Source organism: Pipistrellus hanaki (genome assembly GCF_964339955.1).
Source record: "Pipistrellus hanaki genome assembly, chromosome: X".
NCBI lineage: Eukaryota > Metazoa > Chordata > Mammalia > Chiroptera > Vespertilionidae > Pipistrellus > Pipistrellus hanaki.
In genome coordinates, this window is record NC_140524.1 from 46,117,371 (window position 1) to 46,133,005 (window position 15,635).

Sequence of the window (15,635 nt, forward strand, 5' to 3'; positions counted from 1 at the left end):
TTGGCATAATATTGTAAAAATTATACAATATTATTATATACATAATAATACAATATTATGAGGAGTACCTATTAATGAGTAACCTCAAAAATATGCATATCAATTTTTCACCTCAGTATGAGAAGACACTATGACTCTCAAAGCTCTCTGGAGATCACTTAATCTTTGCAATTATACTTACCGAATTATATAATGGAAATTGTACTCTATTGTGATATTTTCAAATGTGGAAGGATTCACAGTAGTTTCAAGATGGTCACAGGACACATATTGAAAATGATCAGAACAACTAATCACCATGTGGAGAAAGAGCTGGGTTTTCCAGTGGTCTAAATAAATAAAAACAATCTTTCTATGTTTCTCTTAAACTGGCAAATATACTTGTATCTGTTCCCCAGCAAAGGATATACCAGCTAACTGCACTCTCTCAGGAGGAGGTTATCACAGCTACAATTGGAGGCCATGTGTCCAAGATGTAAAGAATAGTATCATCAGCAGCAATTTACTTGTCGCACCTGGTTGGCCTGGCAGACCTGGATCTCCTTTGCGCCCTACTGCACCATCAAAGCCAGGGAGTCCATTTCGCCCAGGATCTCCTGGAGGGCCAATTGGACCTACAGGAAAAAAGAAAGGTTTCAAAATATAAGTACAGCTAAAACTGCTTTGGCTCAGTGGATAGAGCATCAGTTTGCGGACTGAAAGGTCCCAGGTTTGATTCCCGTCAAGGGCATGTACATTGGTTGCGGGCACATACCCAGTAGGGGGTGTGCAAGAGCCAGCTGATCGATGTTTCTTTCTCATCGACATTTCTAGCTCTCTATCCCTCTCCCTTCCTCTCTGTGGAAATCAATAAAAATATCATAAAAATATCATATATATATATATATATATATATATATATATATATATATATATACACACACACACACACACACACACACAATAATTCAATGTCTAGACAGATCCAAGAGACTTAAGGTCTTTGGATGTCACTGAATTCATAATCTGGTTTTATATTTTTAAAATACATTTATATATTTGACAGTATATTATAGATATCTCTTATTTTCTCCCCCTTTCCTTCCTCCACCTAGCCACTACCCACCCCAAAGTCTTCACCATTCTATTGCCCATGTCCATGGGGTATGCATATAACTATATTAGTTCCTTGGTTTCTCTCTCCTCATTCTTCCACCCCCACATTGAGGTATGTCAGTCTGTTCCATGCCTCCATGCTTCAGATCTTACTTTGTTGGTTAATTCATTTAGTGCATTCCTATCTACAAGTAAGTGAGATAATGTAGCATTTGTCTTTCTCAGCTTGGCTTATATCACTTAGCATAATATTTTCCATGCTGTCTCAAAGGTAAGAGATCCCTCTTTTTATAGCTGCATAGTATTCCATTGTGTCAATGTCCCACAGCATTTTTTTATCCATTCATCTGCTGATAAGCACTTGGGATGTTTCCAAATCTAGCTATTGTAAATAATGCTGCTATGAACACAGGGGTGCATATATTCTTTCTGGTTGGTATTTTGGGGATTTTATGATATATTCCCAGAAGTGGAATCACTGCATCAAATAGTAAGTTCCATTTTTAATTTTTTGAGGAAACTCCATACTGTTTTCCATAGTGGTTATACCAATCTGCATTCCCACCAGCAATAAACTAGTGTTTCCTTTTCTCCACATCCACCAGCACTTGTTGTTTATTGATTTATTGATGATAGCCATTCTGACAGGTGTGAGATAATACCTCATTGTCATTTTAATTTGTATCTCTCTAATGATCAGTGACGTTGAGCATTTTTTTTTTTCATATGACTCTTAGCCTTCGGTATGCGTGCTTTGCAGAAGAGTCTATTTAGATCCGTTGCCCATTTTTTATTGGATTGTTTGTCTTCTTTTGGTTAAGTTGTATGAATTCCTTATGTATTTTGGATATTAACCCTTTATCAGATGTATCACTGCCAAATATGTTCTCCCATACAGTGGGCACCCTTTGTGTTTTGCTTATGGTTCTTTTGTTGTTCAGAAGCTTTTTATTTTGATGTAGTTCCATTTATTTATTTTTCTCTTTGGTTTCCTTTGCCCTAGTTGCTGTATCAGTAAAGATATCGCTATGAGATATATTGGATATTTTGCTGCCTATGGAGTCTTCTAAGATTTTTATGGTTTCCTGTTTTACATTTAAGTCCTTTAGCCATTTTGAGTTTGTTTTTGTATATGGTGTAAGTTGGTTATCTAGTTTCATATTTTTGCGTGTCTATCCAGTTTTTCTAATACCATTGTCAAAGAGACTGTCTTTACTTCATTGTGTGTTCTTGTCTCCTTTGACAAATATTGACCGTAATGGTGTGGGTCAATGTCTGGGGTCTCTGTCCTATTATGCTGTTCCATATGCCAGTTCTTGTGCCAATACAGATTATTTTGAGTATAATGTCGCTATAGTGTAGTTTGATGTCTGGTATTGTGATCCCTCCAAATTTGTTCTTCTCAAAATTGATACAACTATTCAGGGTCTTTTATGCTTCCATATAAATGTTTTAATATTTGTTCTTGTTCTGTGAAGTATGCCTTTGGCATTTTAATAGGGATTGCATTGAATTTATATATTGCTTGAGGTAGTATGGAAATTTTAATGATGCTAATTCTTCCAATCCATGAACATAATATAGACTTCCATTTATTTGTATCTTCCTCTATTTCTTTTACAATGTTCTATAGTTTTCCAAGTATGAGTCTTTTACCTCCTTGGTTAAGTTGATTCCTAGATATATTTTTATTTTTGCTGAAATGGTAAATGGGATTGTTTTTTTAGTTTCTCTTTCAGATAGTTCATTATTGGTGTATAAAAATGCCATCAATTTATGGGTGCTGATTTTGTATCCTGCCATCTTGCTGAATTCATTTATTAGGTCTAATATATATATATATATATATATATATATATATATATATATATATATATATTTAAAAATATATATTTTATTGATTTTTTTTACAGAGAGGATGGGAGAGGGATAGATAGTTAAAAACATTGATGAGAGAGAAAATTAATGAGCCGCCTCCTGCACACCCCCTACTGGGGATGTTCCCGCAATCAAGGTACATGCCCTTGACCAGAATCAAACCTGGGACCCTTCAATCCGCAGGCAAATGCTCTATCCACTGAGCCAAACAGGTTAGGACAGCTTTAGGATTTTTTATGTACTTTATTCTGTTATCTGTGAATAATAAGTTTTATTTTCTCCTTTCCAATTTGGGTGCTTTTTATCTTTTCCTGTTTGAGTGCTATGCCTAGGACTTCTGGTAGTATGTTGAATGAGGGTGGTGAAAGCTGACATCCCTCTATTGTTCCTGTTCTTAGGGGAAATGGTTTTAGTTTTTTCCCAGTTAGTATGATGTTGGCTGTGATGTATCATATTTGGTTTTTATTATGTTGAGGTATAATCCCTCTTCTTCCACTTTACTGAGAATTTTTATAAAAATCAAATAGTTCTGGGTTTTGTCCAAAGCTTTTTCTACATCTATTGATCATGTGATTTTAATCTTTCATTGATTTATGTGATGTATCACATTTATTGATTTGCAAATATTATACCAGTTTTGCAACCCCAGAATAAATCCCACTGAATCATGGTATATTTAATATATTGAACAAATGTTGAGGATTATAGTGTCTGTGTTCATCAGGGGTATTAGTCTGTATCTTTTTTTTTATAGTGTCTTTATCTGGTTAAGGAATTAGGATAATACTGGCTTTGTAAAAAGAGCTTGTAAGTGTTCCTTCCTCTCGAATCTTTTGGAAAAGTTTGAAGAGATATATGTTAGTTCTTCTTTGTACGTTTGGTAAAATTCCTTTATAAATCCATCTAGTCCAGTACTTTTGCTTGCTGGTAGTTTTTAAATTACTGCTTTAATTTCATCAGTTGTTATTGGTATACTCAGGTTTTCTGATTCTTCCTGATGAGGTTTTGGAAGATTGTTTCTAGGAATTTGTCTATTTCACCCAGGTTGTCCAGTTTGTGGGCATAAAGTTGGTCATAACATTTGCTTATAGTCTTTGTATTTCTGTGGTGCCCATTGTTATAGTGCCTCTTGGATTCATTAATATTTTGCAGTGTGTTTTCTCTTTAGACTCTATGTCATTTATTTCTTCTGTGATCTTTATAATTTCCCTCCTTCAACTTCAGCTGGGCTTTTCTTTTTTTTTTTTTTTTTTTTTTTGAGTTTACATAGAAATGTTCCTATTGATTTTTTTTTAATAAATTTTTATTGTTCATATTATTACAAGTGTTCCTTCCCCCCCCCTTCCCACCCCACCCTCTGCCCTTTCCCCACTCCCCATTGTCCTCATCCATAGGTGCACAGTTTATATGTTCAGTCTCTTCCCACATTCCCCTCTCCCCTTTTCCCCAAGAATCATCAGTTCACTCCCCTTCCATACCTCTGATTCTACAATATTATATTCAACAGTTAATATTGTTCATCAGATTTGTTTTTTTAATTTCCTTGGTTTTTAGATTCACTTGTTGATAGTTACGTATTTGTTGTTCATAATTTTTATCTTTATTTACTTTCTCTTCTGAAAGAACCCCCTTCAGCAATTCATATAATTCTGGTTTGGTGGTGATGAACTCCTTTAGCTTTTTTTTATTAGTGAAGCTCTTTATCTGGCCTTCGATTCTGAGTGATAGCTTTGCTGGGTAGATTATTTTTGGCTGTAGGTTCTTGCTATTCATCACCTTGAATATTTCTTGCCATTCCCATCTGGCCTGCATGGTTTCTGTTGAGAAATCAGCTGACAATCGTATAGGTGCTCCTTTATAGGTAACCACCTGCTTAGCTCTTGCTGCTTTTAATATTCTCTCTTTGTCCTTTGCTCTTGGAATCTTAATTATGATTTGTCTTGGTGTGGTCCTCTTTGGATTCCTCTTATTTGGAGTTCTGTGTGCTTCCTGGACTTGTAAGTCCAATTCTTTCCCCAGGTGGGGGAAGTTTTCTGTCACTATTTCTTTCAGTATGTTTTCGATATCTTGCTCTCTCTCATCTTCTGGGACCCCCATGATTCTGATGTTGGATCGTTTGAAGTTGTCCCAGAGGTTTCTTACATTATCTTCAATTTTCTGGATTCTCTTGCCTTCTAGCTTCTGCAGAGGAGTGTCTTCTGGCTCTTTATGTTCCAAATCTTTGACTTGATTCTTGCGATCTTCTATTCTGTTTTTAGGACTCTGTAGAATATTTTTTATTTCAGACAATGTATTCTTTATTTCTTGTTGATCCCTTAGCATTTCTTGTTGATCCCTTTTCATATCCTCATAGGTCTCATTTATTTTATCGGCCTTTTCTAGGAGTCTCTTGAAAAACCCTATAAGTGTGGTTTTGAACTCTATATCCAGTCGCTTTTTGTCCTCCATTTCTTTCGTTTGTGATCTATTTGGTTTAGGCATTTTCGCAGGCAGCTTTTCTGATGGGGCGGAGTTTGAGGGTGGAGCCTACAGCCTTGGCTTCCGTCAGCCCCGCCCTATGCGACTCCTGAGACTCAGGGTCCTTCAGTACTTGTTGCAAGCGCCTCTGAGAGAAAGGTGCCCTCGATTTTCGCCTGCTACCAAACAGTGTAAGCTCTCCCGCAATGGGCCCGAAACTGGGGTTCAGTTCAGTTGGAAGTGGAGTTGGAGGTGGCGTTCAGAGCAGTCTGGAGCCTGTCTCCTTCCCGCCAGGGCAGTCCTACGGCACAGCCGGCCGGCCCTTCTCTGCGCGCTGTGTGCGCCTCCGGGACCTCCTTTCGCTGCTTCCCCGAGTACCGCCTTACAGCCCAGCTCCCTCTGGATGAGCCTGGGTCCCCGGGGTCTGGCCTAGAACGGGGGTTCAGAGCAGTCGGGGGCCCAGCACAGTCCGAGTGTTTAATCTCCTTCCCGCTAGGGAACGCCAGCCAGGCACTCGGCCTCCCTCCTCTCCGGCTCCGTCCTCTCCGCGCGCGCCGCGTGTCTCCGTACCTTGGGCTTTTACAGCTCCTCCGTGCTTCCTTCTGGTTTTCTCCTTGCTTCTCGTTGTAGAATTTCCAGTCAGTTGACTTTCCTGTAGTTCTGGGTAATGTCCATTTTATATTTTAGTTGTATTTTATTGAAATTGTTGCGTGCGGCTGCGGCTAGGTGTCTACCCGAGCAGCCATCTTGGATTCTCTCAGCTGGGCTTTTCTTGCTATTCTCTTTCTAATTCACTTAGTTATAGGGTTAGACAGTTGGTTAGTACTTTTGCTTATTTCTTAAGATAAGCCTGTATGGCTCTGAACTTCCCCCTCAGGACTGCTTTTGCTGTCTCCTATTGGTTTTTGGTGGTTTTGAGTTCATTTCAATAAGTTTTTAATTTATTTTTTCTTTATTGATTAAAGTATTACATATGTGTCATTATCCCCTCATTGCCTCCCACCCCCCACTGTTGTGCTCACCCCCCTGGTGTATGTGTCCATTGGTTAGGCTTATATGCATGCATACAAGTCCTTTGGTTGATCTCTCCCCATTACCCCCTCCCTCCCCTACTTTCCCTCTGAAGTTTGACAGTCTTAACAATGCTTCTCTGTCTCTGGATCTGTTTTTGTTCATCAGTTTATGTTGTTCATTATATTCCACAAATGAGTGAGATCATGTAATATTATCTTTCTCTGGAAGGCTTATTTCACTTAGCAAAATGCTCTCCAGTTCCATCCATGCTGTTGCAAATGGCAATAATTCATTCTTTTCGTTTTCCCCCACAGCTTAGTATTCCTTTGTGTAGATGTACCACAGTTTTTTTAATCCACTCATTTGCTGATGGGCATTTAGGCTATTTCCAAATCTTAGCTATAGTAAATTGTGCTGCTATGAACATAGGAGTGAATATCTTTTCTCATAGGTATTTCTAGTTTCTTGGGATATATTCCTAGAAGTGGCATTAGTGGGTCAAATAGGAGTTCCATTTTTGTTTTTTGAGGAAACTCCATACTGTTCTCCACAGTGGCTGCACCAGTCTGGATTCCCACCAGCAGTGCATAAGGATTCATTTTTGTTTGCATCCCCACCAGCACTTGTTATTTGCTGATTTATTGATGATAGCCACTCTGACAGGTGTGAGATGGTACTTCGTTGTCTTTTTGATTTTCATCTCTCCGATGACTAACATGTTCCTTTGAGCATGTTTTCATATGTTTCTTAGCCTTTTGTTTGTCCTCTTTCAAAAAGTATATTTAGACCGTTGCCCATTTTTTTGATTGGGTTGTTAATCTTCCCTTTGTTAAGTTGTATGAGTTCCCTGTAAATGTTGGAGATTAAACACTTATCAGTGATAATATTGGCAAATATGTTCTCCCATGCAGTGGACTTTCTCTTTGTTTTGTTGATGGTTTATTTGTTGTGAAAAAGCTTTTTATTTTGATGTAGTACCATTTGCTTATTTTCTCTTTGGTTTCCATTGCCCTAGGAGCTGTTTCAGTGAGGATATTACTTTGGCATCTGTCAGTTATTTTGCTGCCTATGGAGTCCTCTAATATTTCTATGGTTTCCCATCTTACATTTAAGTCCCTTTTCCATTTTGAGTTTACTTTTGTGAATGGTGTAAGTTGGTGGTCTAGTTTCATTTTTTTGCATGTATCTGTCCAATGTTTTTTGAATACACTGTCTTGACTCCATTGTATGCTCTTGCCTCTTTTGTCAAATATTAATTGCGCATAGTGGTATGGGTCTCATTTCTGGGTTCTCTATTCTAGTCCATTGGTCTATATGTCTGTTCTTGTGCCAGTACCAGGCTGTTTTGAGAACAGTGACTTTGTAATACAGCTTGATATCTGGTATTGAGATTCCTCCTAGTTTGTTCCTACTTTGTTCTTCTTTCTCAGGATTGATGCAGGTATTCAGGTCTTTTTTTTTTATTCCAGATGAATTTTTGGAGTGTTTGTTCTAGGTCTGTGAAATATGCCATTGGTATTTTAATGGGGGAGTGCATTAAATCTTTAGATTGCTTTGGGTAATATGGACATTTTTATGATGTTGATTCTACCAATCCATGAACACAGTATGTACAATACTTACTTCTGTTTATGTCTTCCTCTATATCTTTTTTCAGTGTCCTGTAGTTTTCCGTGTACAGTTCTTTTACCTCCTTAGTTAAGTGTATTCAAGGTATCTTAATTTTCTTGATGTGATGGTAAATGAGATCATATATATATTTTTCCTGTAAGTTCACTATTGGTGTATTAAAAATGCCATAGATGCCTTGGAATTAATTTTGTATCCTGCTACATTGCTGAATTCATTTATTGAGTCTAATAATTTTTGATTGAGTCTTTTGGCTTTTCTATGTACAGTATCATGTCATTTGCGACTGATAGTTTTATTTTTCTTTTCCAATATGAATACCTTTTATTTCTCCCTCTTATCTAATTGATATGGCTAGCACTTTCAGAACTATATCAAACAAGAGTGATGAAAGTGGGCATTCTTTTCAAATTCCTGTTCTTCTGTGAAATGGTTTTAGTTTTTGCCCATTGAGTGTGATATTGGATGTAGGTTTGTCATATAAGGCTTTTATTATGTTGAGGTATGAGTCCTCTATTCCCATTTTGCTGAGTGTTTTTATCAAGAAAGGGTGTTGCATTTTGTCAAATGCTTCTCTTGCATCAATGGATATGATTATATGGTTTTTATCTCTCAGTTTGTTTATATGGTGTATCACATTTATTGATTTGCAGATGTTGAACTATCCTTGCATCCCTGGAATAAATCCCATTTGGTCATGGTGTATGATCTTTCTAAAGTATCGCTAGATTCGATTTGCTAGAATTTTGTTGAGGATTTTGTCATCTTTGTTCAGGAGGGATATTAGACTGTAATTCTCTTTCATTGTGTTGTCTTTATCTGGTTTTGGTAATAGGGTGATGCTGGCTTCATAGAAGGAGTTTGAAAGTGTTCCTTCCTCTTGAATTTTTTTGGAATAGTCTGAGGAGAATAGGTTTTAGTTCTTCCTAGAATGTTTGGTAATACTCCCCTGTGAAGCCGTCTGGCCCTAGGCTTTTTTTTTTTTTTTTTTTTTTTTTTTTTTTTTACTGGAAGCTTTTTGATTACTGCTTCAATTTCCTTCATAAAGTATATGGAATAATTTACAAATTTGTGTGTCATCCTTGTGCAGGGGCCATGCTAATCTTCTCTTTAGCATTCCAATTTTAGTATATGTGCTGTCAAAGAGAGCACCATTTTTAATTGCTTTCTTGATCTCATTGGTAACCCATTCATTGTTTAATAACCTGCTACTTAGCCTCCATATATTTGAGTGATTTTGAGTTTTTTATTTTATTTAATTTCTAATTTCATTAATTTCTGATTGAGATATGAGAAGAAGCTTGGTACGATATCAATCTTCTGAAATTTGTATAGACTTGTTTTGTGTCCTAACATTTTATCTATCTTTGAGAATGTTCCATGTGCACTTGAGAATTATGTATGTTCTGTTGATTTGGACTAAAATATTTTGTAACTATCAGTTAGATCCAACTGATCTAGTGTGTCATTTAAGGCCTCTGTTTCCTTATTGATTTTTGGTCTGGAAATTCTATCTGTTGATGTCAGTGGGATGTTAATATCCCTACCATGATTGTATTGCTATCAATCTCTCCTTTTAAGTCCATCAGGATTTTTGTTGTTGTTGTTGTTGTTGTTGTTGTCTGTTTGTTTGCTATGTTTGCTATATATATATTTGGATGTTCCTGTATTGGATGCATGTATGTTTACAAGGGTTATATTTTCATATTGAATCATTTACTTTAGTATTATGTAGTTGCCTGCTTTATCTGTTGTTATGGCCTTTGTTTTTTCTTCCATCAGGTTTATGAACTCTATGACCCTTATTCTGAATTCTTTTTCTGACATATTGCATGCCTTTGTTTCACTTAGCTGTTTTCCTGGTGATTCCTCTATTTCTTTCCTTTAAGGGGTATCTTTGTCTACCCATTTTTTGTCTCACAGACTAGTCTAGATTTCAAGCTGTGCAGGGGCTGCTCCTTGGGTGGCAATAGCTTCTCTGGCTGTGGTTGCTCCTTGGGCTGTTATGGCAGCAGCTGCTTCTCAGTTGGCAACAGCTCCTTTGGTGGGTGCTGTTTGCAGCAGTGGTGCCTCCTCTGGCTGATGGGGAGGCTGCTCATATAGCTGCTGTTTCTTGAACAGGGGTGGGCTGATTATGAGGTTGCTGCTCCTCGGATAGGGATGGATTGCTCATGTCCACTGCTCCTTGGACGGGGGCCAGCTGCTCACATGACTGTTGATCCTCGGACAGGGGTAGACTGCTCCCTTGGCTGCTGTTCTTTAGATGGAGTCTGGCTGCGTGCTGCTGCTGTTCCTCAGATGAGACAGGCTACTCGTGATGCTGCTGCTCCTTGGATAGGGGCAGGTTACTTGCAGGGTTGCTGTTCCTTGTACAGGTGTGGGTTGCTCATGCAGCTGCTTCTCCTTAGATGCAAGGCAGTCTGCTCATGTAGCTGCTATTCCTTGAGTTGGAGTGAGCTGCTCGTGCTGTTGATGCCCCTCAGAGAGAAACATTCCACTCACCTGGCTCCTCCTCTTTGGACAGGTGCAGGCTGCGTGTGGGTGCTGCTCCTCGGACCAGTGCGAACTGCACAGGGCTGCTGCTCCTTGGACGTGGGTGGTCTGCTTTTGTGGCTGCTGCTCCTCAGATTGGGGAAGGCTGCTTGTGTGGCTGCTGCTTCTCAGATGGGGGCAGGCCGCTTGTATGGCTGCTGCTCCTCAGAAGGTTGTGGGCTGCTCACACAGGTGCTGCTCCTTGGATGGGGGCAGACAGCTCATACAACTGCTGCTCCTCGGATGGTGGTAGGCAGTACATGTGGCTGCTGCTTCTCAGAAAGGGATGGTCTACTCACACAGCTGCTGAGCCTCGGAAGGGGGCGGGGTTTCTTGCACAGCTGCTGCTCCTTGGAAGATGGCTGGCTGCTCATGCAGCACAGCTGCTGCTCTTCGGACAGGTGCAGGGTGTGGGTTGCGCACAGTTGCTGCTCCTTAAATGGGGGCCAGCTGTGTGGGGCTGCCGCTCCTCAGTAGTGGGTGGGTTGCTCAAGCGGCTACTGAATAAGCTTTGTTTTGAAGTCTATTTTGTCCGATATAAGTATTGCAACAACAGCTTTTCCCCTTACAATTTGCATAGAATATTTTTCAAACCCTTTGCTCTCAGTCTCTGTGAATCTTTTGCTCTGAGGTTGATCTCTTGTAGACAGTTTCTATATGAGTCATGTTTTCTTACCCATTCTGTCACCTTATGTCTTTTGACTGGAATATTTAATCTACTTACAGACATAGAGTTCAGACATATTTTAAGGTTATTATTGATAGGTATCTATTTATTGCCATTTTTTACTTATTACCATTTTATTTTCATTATAGCTGTGATTTTCTCTCTCTCTTTTCTTCATCTTGTTAAAGAAAATCCCTTTAACACATTGAAGACCAGTAGTTTTATTGCTAGCTTTACCCAGTGGCTGGGTAAGTTTCTACTGAATGAGTACAAAACCATTTTACATAAATGTTAAAGGCACACTTTAAAATCAAATACCCAATGCAGTTTTAAGTTATTTATTACATGTTATTACAAGCTGATATCTTTTTAACATATGATACTTTGTAAAACACTGTAATATAAAGCTAGAATTATCGTGATCCATCCTCAATGTGTTTAAGATTTCTTGCCTTTCTAGTTTGGTGGTAATGTACTAGTTTAACCTTTTTTTTTTGTCTGGAAATGTTATTATTTCACCTTCAATTTCAATGATAGCTTTGATGGATGGAATAGTCTTGGATTTAGGCCCTTGTTTTCCATTACTTTCAATACTTCATGCCACTCCCTTCTGACCTGAAGTGTTTCTATTCAGAAGTCAGCTGACATTCTAGTCAGAACTCCTTTGTAGGTAAATTTCTTTCTCCTGCTGCTTTTAAGAGTCTTTCTATGTCTCTAATGTTTGCCATTTTGATTGTAATGTGTCTAGACAGGTGTGGGTCTCTTTGGGTTTATATTGATTGGAACTTTCTGTGCCCCCTGTACTAGTATGAATTTTTCCTTCACTAAGTTGGGGAAGTTTTCTATCATTATTTCTTTAAAAAGTTTATCTGTTCCTTGCTCACATTTTCTCCTTCTGCTATTCCTATGAGGCAGATGTTATGTTTCATGTTGTTCCAGAGTTCCCTTAAACCATCTTTCTGCCTTTTTAATACTTTTTTCTATTTGTTGCTCTAATTAATTATTTCTTTCTACCTTGTCTTTCAAATCACTGATTGGATCATATTCTTTATCCAATTTACTTTTAATGCCTTCACTTTCTTGATGTCAGATGTGTTATTCTTCATTTATGTTTGGTTCTGGGTTTCTATTTCCCTTTTCATGCTCCTCTAATTCCCACTTAGTTCCTCATAATTTGCACAAAGTTTCTTAAGCATATTTATAACCATTACTTTGAACTCTATGTCTGATAAGTTGCTTGTCTCCATTTCATTTAGTTCATTGTCTGGAGAGTTCCCCTTTACTTTCATTTGGGTGTTGTTACTTTGTCTCCCCATTTTACCTCCTGTTTTGTATTTGTTTCTATGTTTTAGCTAGAATTGTTATTCTTCCCAGCCTTTGTGGGGTGGCATTATGTAGGAAGTATGTTGAGGGGTCCAGTAATGCAGTTTCTTTGATATACAGAATTGGACACTTTAAGAATGTCCCTTGGATGCATTATTTTGGCTCTCCTGTTATAATTGAGACTTGATTGTTAATGTCCCTTTCATAGGAGGGGTCTCCCCTCTGACTCACTGACAGTGAGGCTTAACCCATAACCTTATCATGTCAGCATTATACAAATGCTGACAGAACAGAAGACACAACAGGAACAAAACAAAAACACCATGATAATCAAGCTACATAAAGCAATAATAAAAGGAAAGCATAAAAATAAAAAGAGAGCAAAGAATGAAAATAATACTAAAAGACATGAGACCAAAGATATGGAGGGGTTTTAAAGAAAATTGAGAAAGAAGTATAAGAAAATAATGTCAACATGGAAGCAAGAAAGAAGCTAAGCTTAGTATAGGAAGAAAAACAAATCTATAAGGAAGGCCACTTCATAATATTAAAGGGAGCAATTCAACAAAAGGATATAAATCTGGTAAACATATGGATACTCAATACAGGAGCAACTATATACATTAAAAAAACACAAAAAACAAAACAACAACAACAAAAAACACTTCTGGAAGATATCAAGGGAGAGATCAAAAGCAACACAGTCATAGTAGGCAACTTTAATACCTCCCTGACACTACTGGATTAATCCTCTAAATGAAAAATCAGCAAAGAAACATCAATCCTAAATGACTCACTAGATCAGATGGACTTAATTGACATAGTCAGAACATTTCACCCAAAAGCTATATAATATACATTCTTAAGTGCACATGGGTCAATTTCAAAGATAGACCTCATATTGGGATACAGGCAGAATCTATCCAAATTGAAACACATAGAAATCATATCAAGCATTTTCTCAGATCACAATGGCATAAAATTAGAAGTCAACCACAATAAAAACAATGAGAAAAAAAAATGAAACATTTGCAGGCTGAATAGCATGCTATTAAGCAATCATTGGGTTACCAAAGAGATAAAAGGAAAAATAAAAGGCATTATGGTAACAAATGACAATGGAAAGACAACAATACAAAATATATGGGACACAGTGAAAGCAGTCTTTAGAGGGAAGTTCATAGCTCTACAGCCCTACCTGAAAAAACTAGAAATAAGGTTAATAAATTATTTAACCAAGACATCTCAAAGAATTAGAAAGAAAACAACAAGAAGCGCCCAGAGTAAGCAGAATGAATGAAATAATAAAGATCAGAGTGTAAATAAATGACATAGAGACAAAAAATTACAAAATATCAATAAAACCAAGAGCTGGTTCTTTGAAAGGATAATCCAGCCAGACTCACCAAAAAGCAATGAAACAAAATCAGAAATGAAAGAGGGAAGTAACAACCGATCCCACAGAAATACAAACAATTATGAAAAAAGTACTATGAACAACTGTATTCCAACAAACTGGACAACCTAGATGAAATGGATATATTCTTAGAAAAGTAAAAGCTCCCAAAACTCAATCAGGAAGAATAAATAAATCTGAATAGGCTGATAACAAATGATGAAATTGATGTAGTGATCAAAACCTTCCAGCAAACAAAAGCCCTGGTCTGGATGGCTTTACAGGGGAGTTCTATCAAGCATTGAAAGAACTAAAACCTATTTTCCTTAGACTATTCCAAAAAAGTCAAGAGAAAGGCACACTTCCAAGCTCTTTCTATGAAGCCAGCATTACCCGAATTCCAAAACCAGGTAAAGACACCATAAAGAAAGAGAACTACAAGGCAATATCCTTGATGAACATAGATGCTAAAATCTTCAACAAAATTCTAGCAAATCAGACCCAGCATTACATTAGAAAGATCATACACCATGACCAAGTGGGATTTATTCCGGGGATGCAAAGATGGTACAATATACGCAAATCAATATATGTGATACATCACATAAACAAATTGAGACACAAAAATAAAAAATAAAACATATCAACAGATGCAGAAAAAGCATTTGGCAAAATGCAACCACCTTTCTTGATAAAAACGCTCAGCAAAATAGGACTAAAGGGATCATACCTCGACATAATAAAGTCTTATATCACAATCCTACAGCCAACATCTTACTCAGTGGGCAAAAACTAAATCAATTTCCCCTAAGAACAGGAACAAGACAGGGATGTCCATTCTCACCACTCCTGTTCAACATAGTACTGGAAAGTGCTAGCCAAAGTGATCATATAAGAAGAAGAAATTAAAGACATCCAAATTGGAAAAGAATTCAAACTGTCCTTACTAGTATTCACATATGACATGATACTGTACATAAAAAACTCCAAAGTCTCAATCAAAAAGCTGCTAGACTTAAGAAATGAATTTGGCAATGGAGAAAGATACAAAATTAACACCCAAAAATCTATGGCTTTTAAATTCTAAGTCCAGTGCACAAAATTCCTGAACGGGGGTAGTTCACGATTTTTAACAATTTGTCCCGTGTCCCATGGTATTTTAAATCGGGATTTTTTTTTTAAATGCTGCGGGATGCAGGACATCTGGTCACCTTAATCTAGAGTCCACTTCTGCCAGAAGACCTGTGGACCCTCTTCTACATTTGAGGGCTACACTGACCCTAAGGGCTGCGGATTTAGTGGGGCACAGTCTCCCTCTGAGGCTCAAGTCTCTGCTGCTTGGATTTCTCCCTCCAGCCTGGATCTGAGATTTTACCTCTCTACGGGAGATCTCTGACCTTTTCAACCATATATTGCCTCACCAGCTATGTTTATTTTGCCAATTTTGGGTGGATGTTATTCAATTCAGCTGTTACTTCTATCTGCTCTGTGAGAAGGCATAGGGCCTGTCCGCATATTTGACACTGCTTTGTCTGCCCCTGGACAAACTTTTTAGGTGCTTATGGCCTAGGAGGCTGGAGGCTGGAGTTTTTATGCTTGTGGGTTCGCAGATGAGGCAGTTGGTCTCTGGACGTGGTGGTTGTA

General features: G+C 37.9%; 1 protein-coding gene across 1 annotated transcript in view; it reads right to left on the reverse strand.

Moving 5' to 3' along the window:
* The window catches only part of COL4A5 (collagen type IV alpha 5 chain), a 348,876-nt gene that overhangs the window by 21,575 nt on the left and 311,666 nt on the right, over positions 1-15,635 (reverse strand). The window contains exon 46 of the mRNA XM_084870434.1: positions 516-614. Within this exon, the coding sequence (XP_084726560.1) occupies positions 516-614 (99 nt within the window). The remainder of the gene's footprint in view (positions 1-515; positions 615-15,635) is intronic.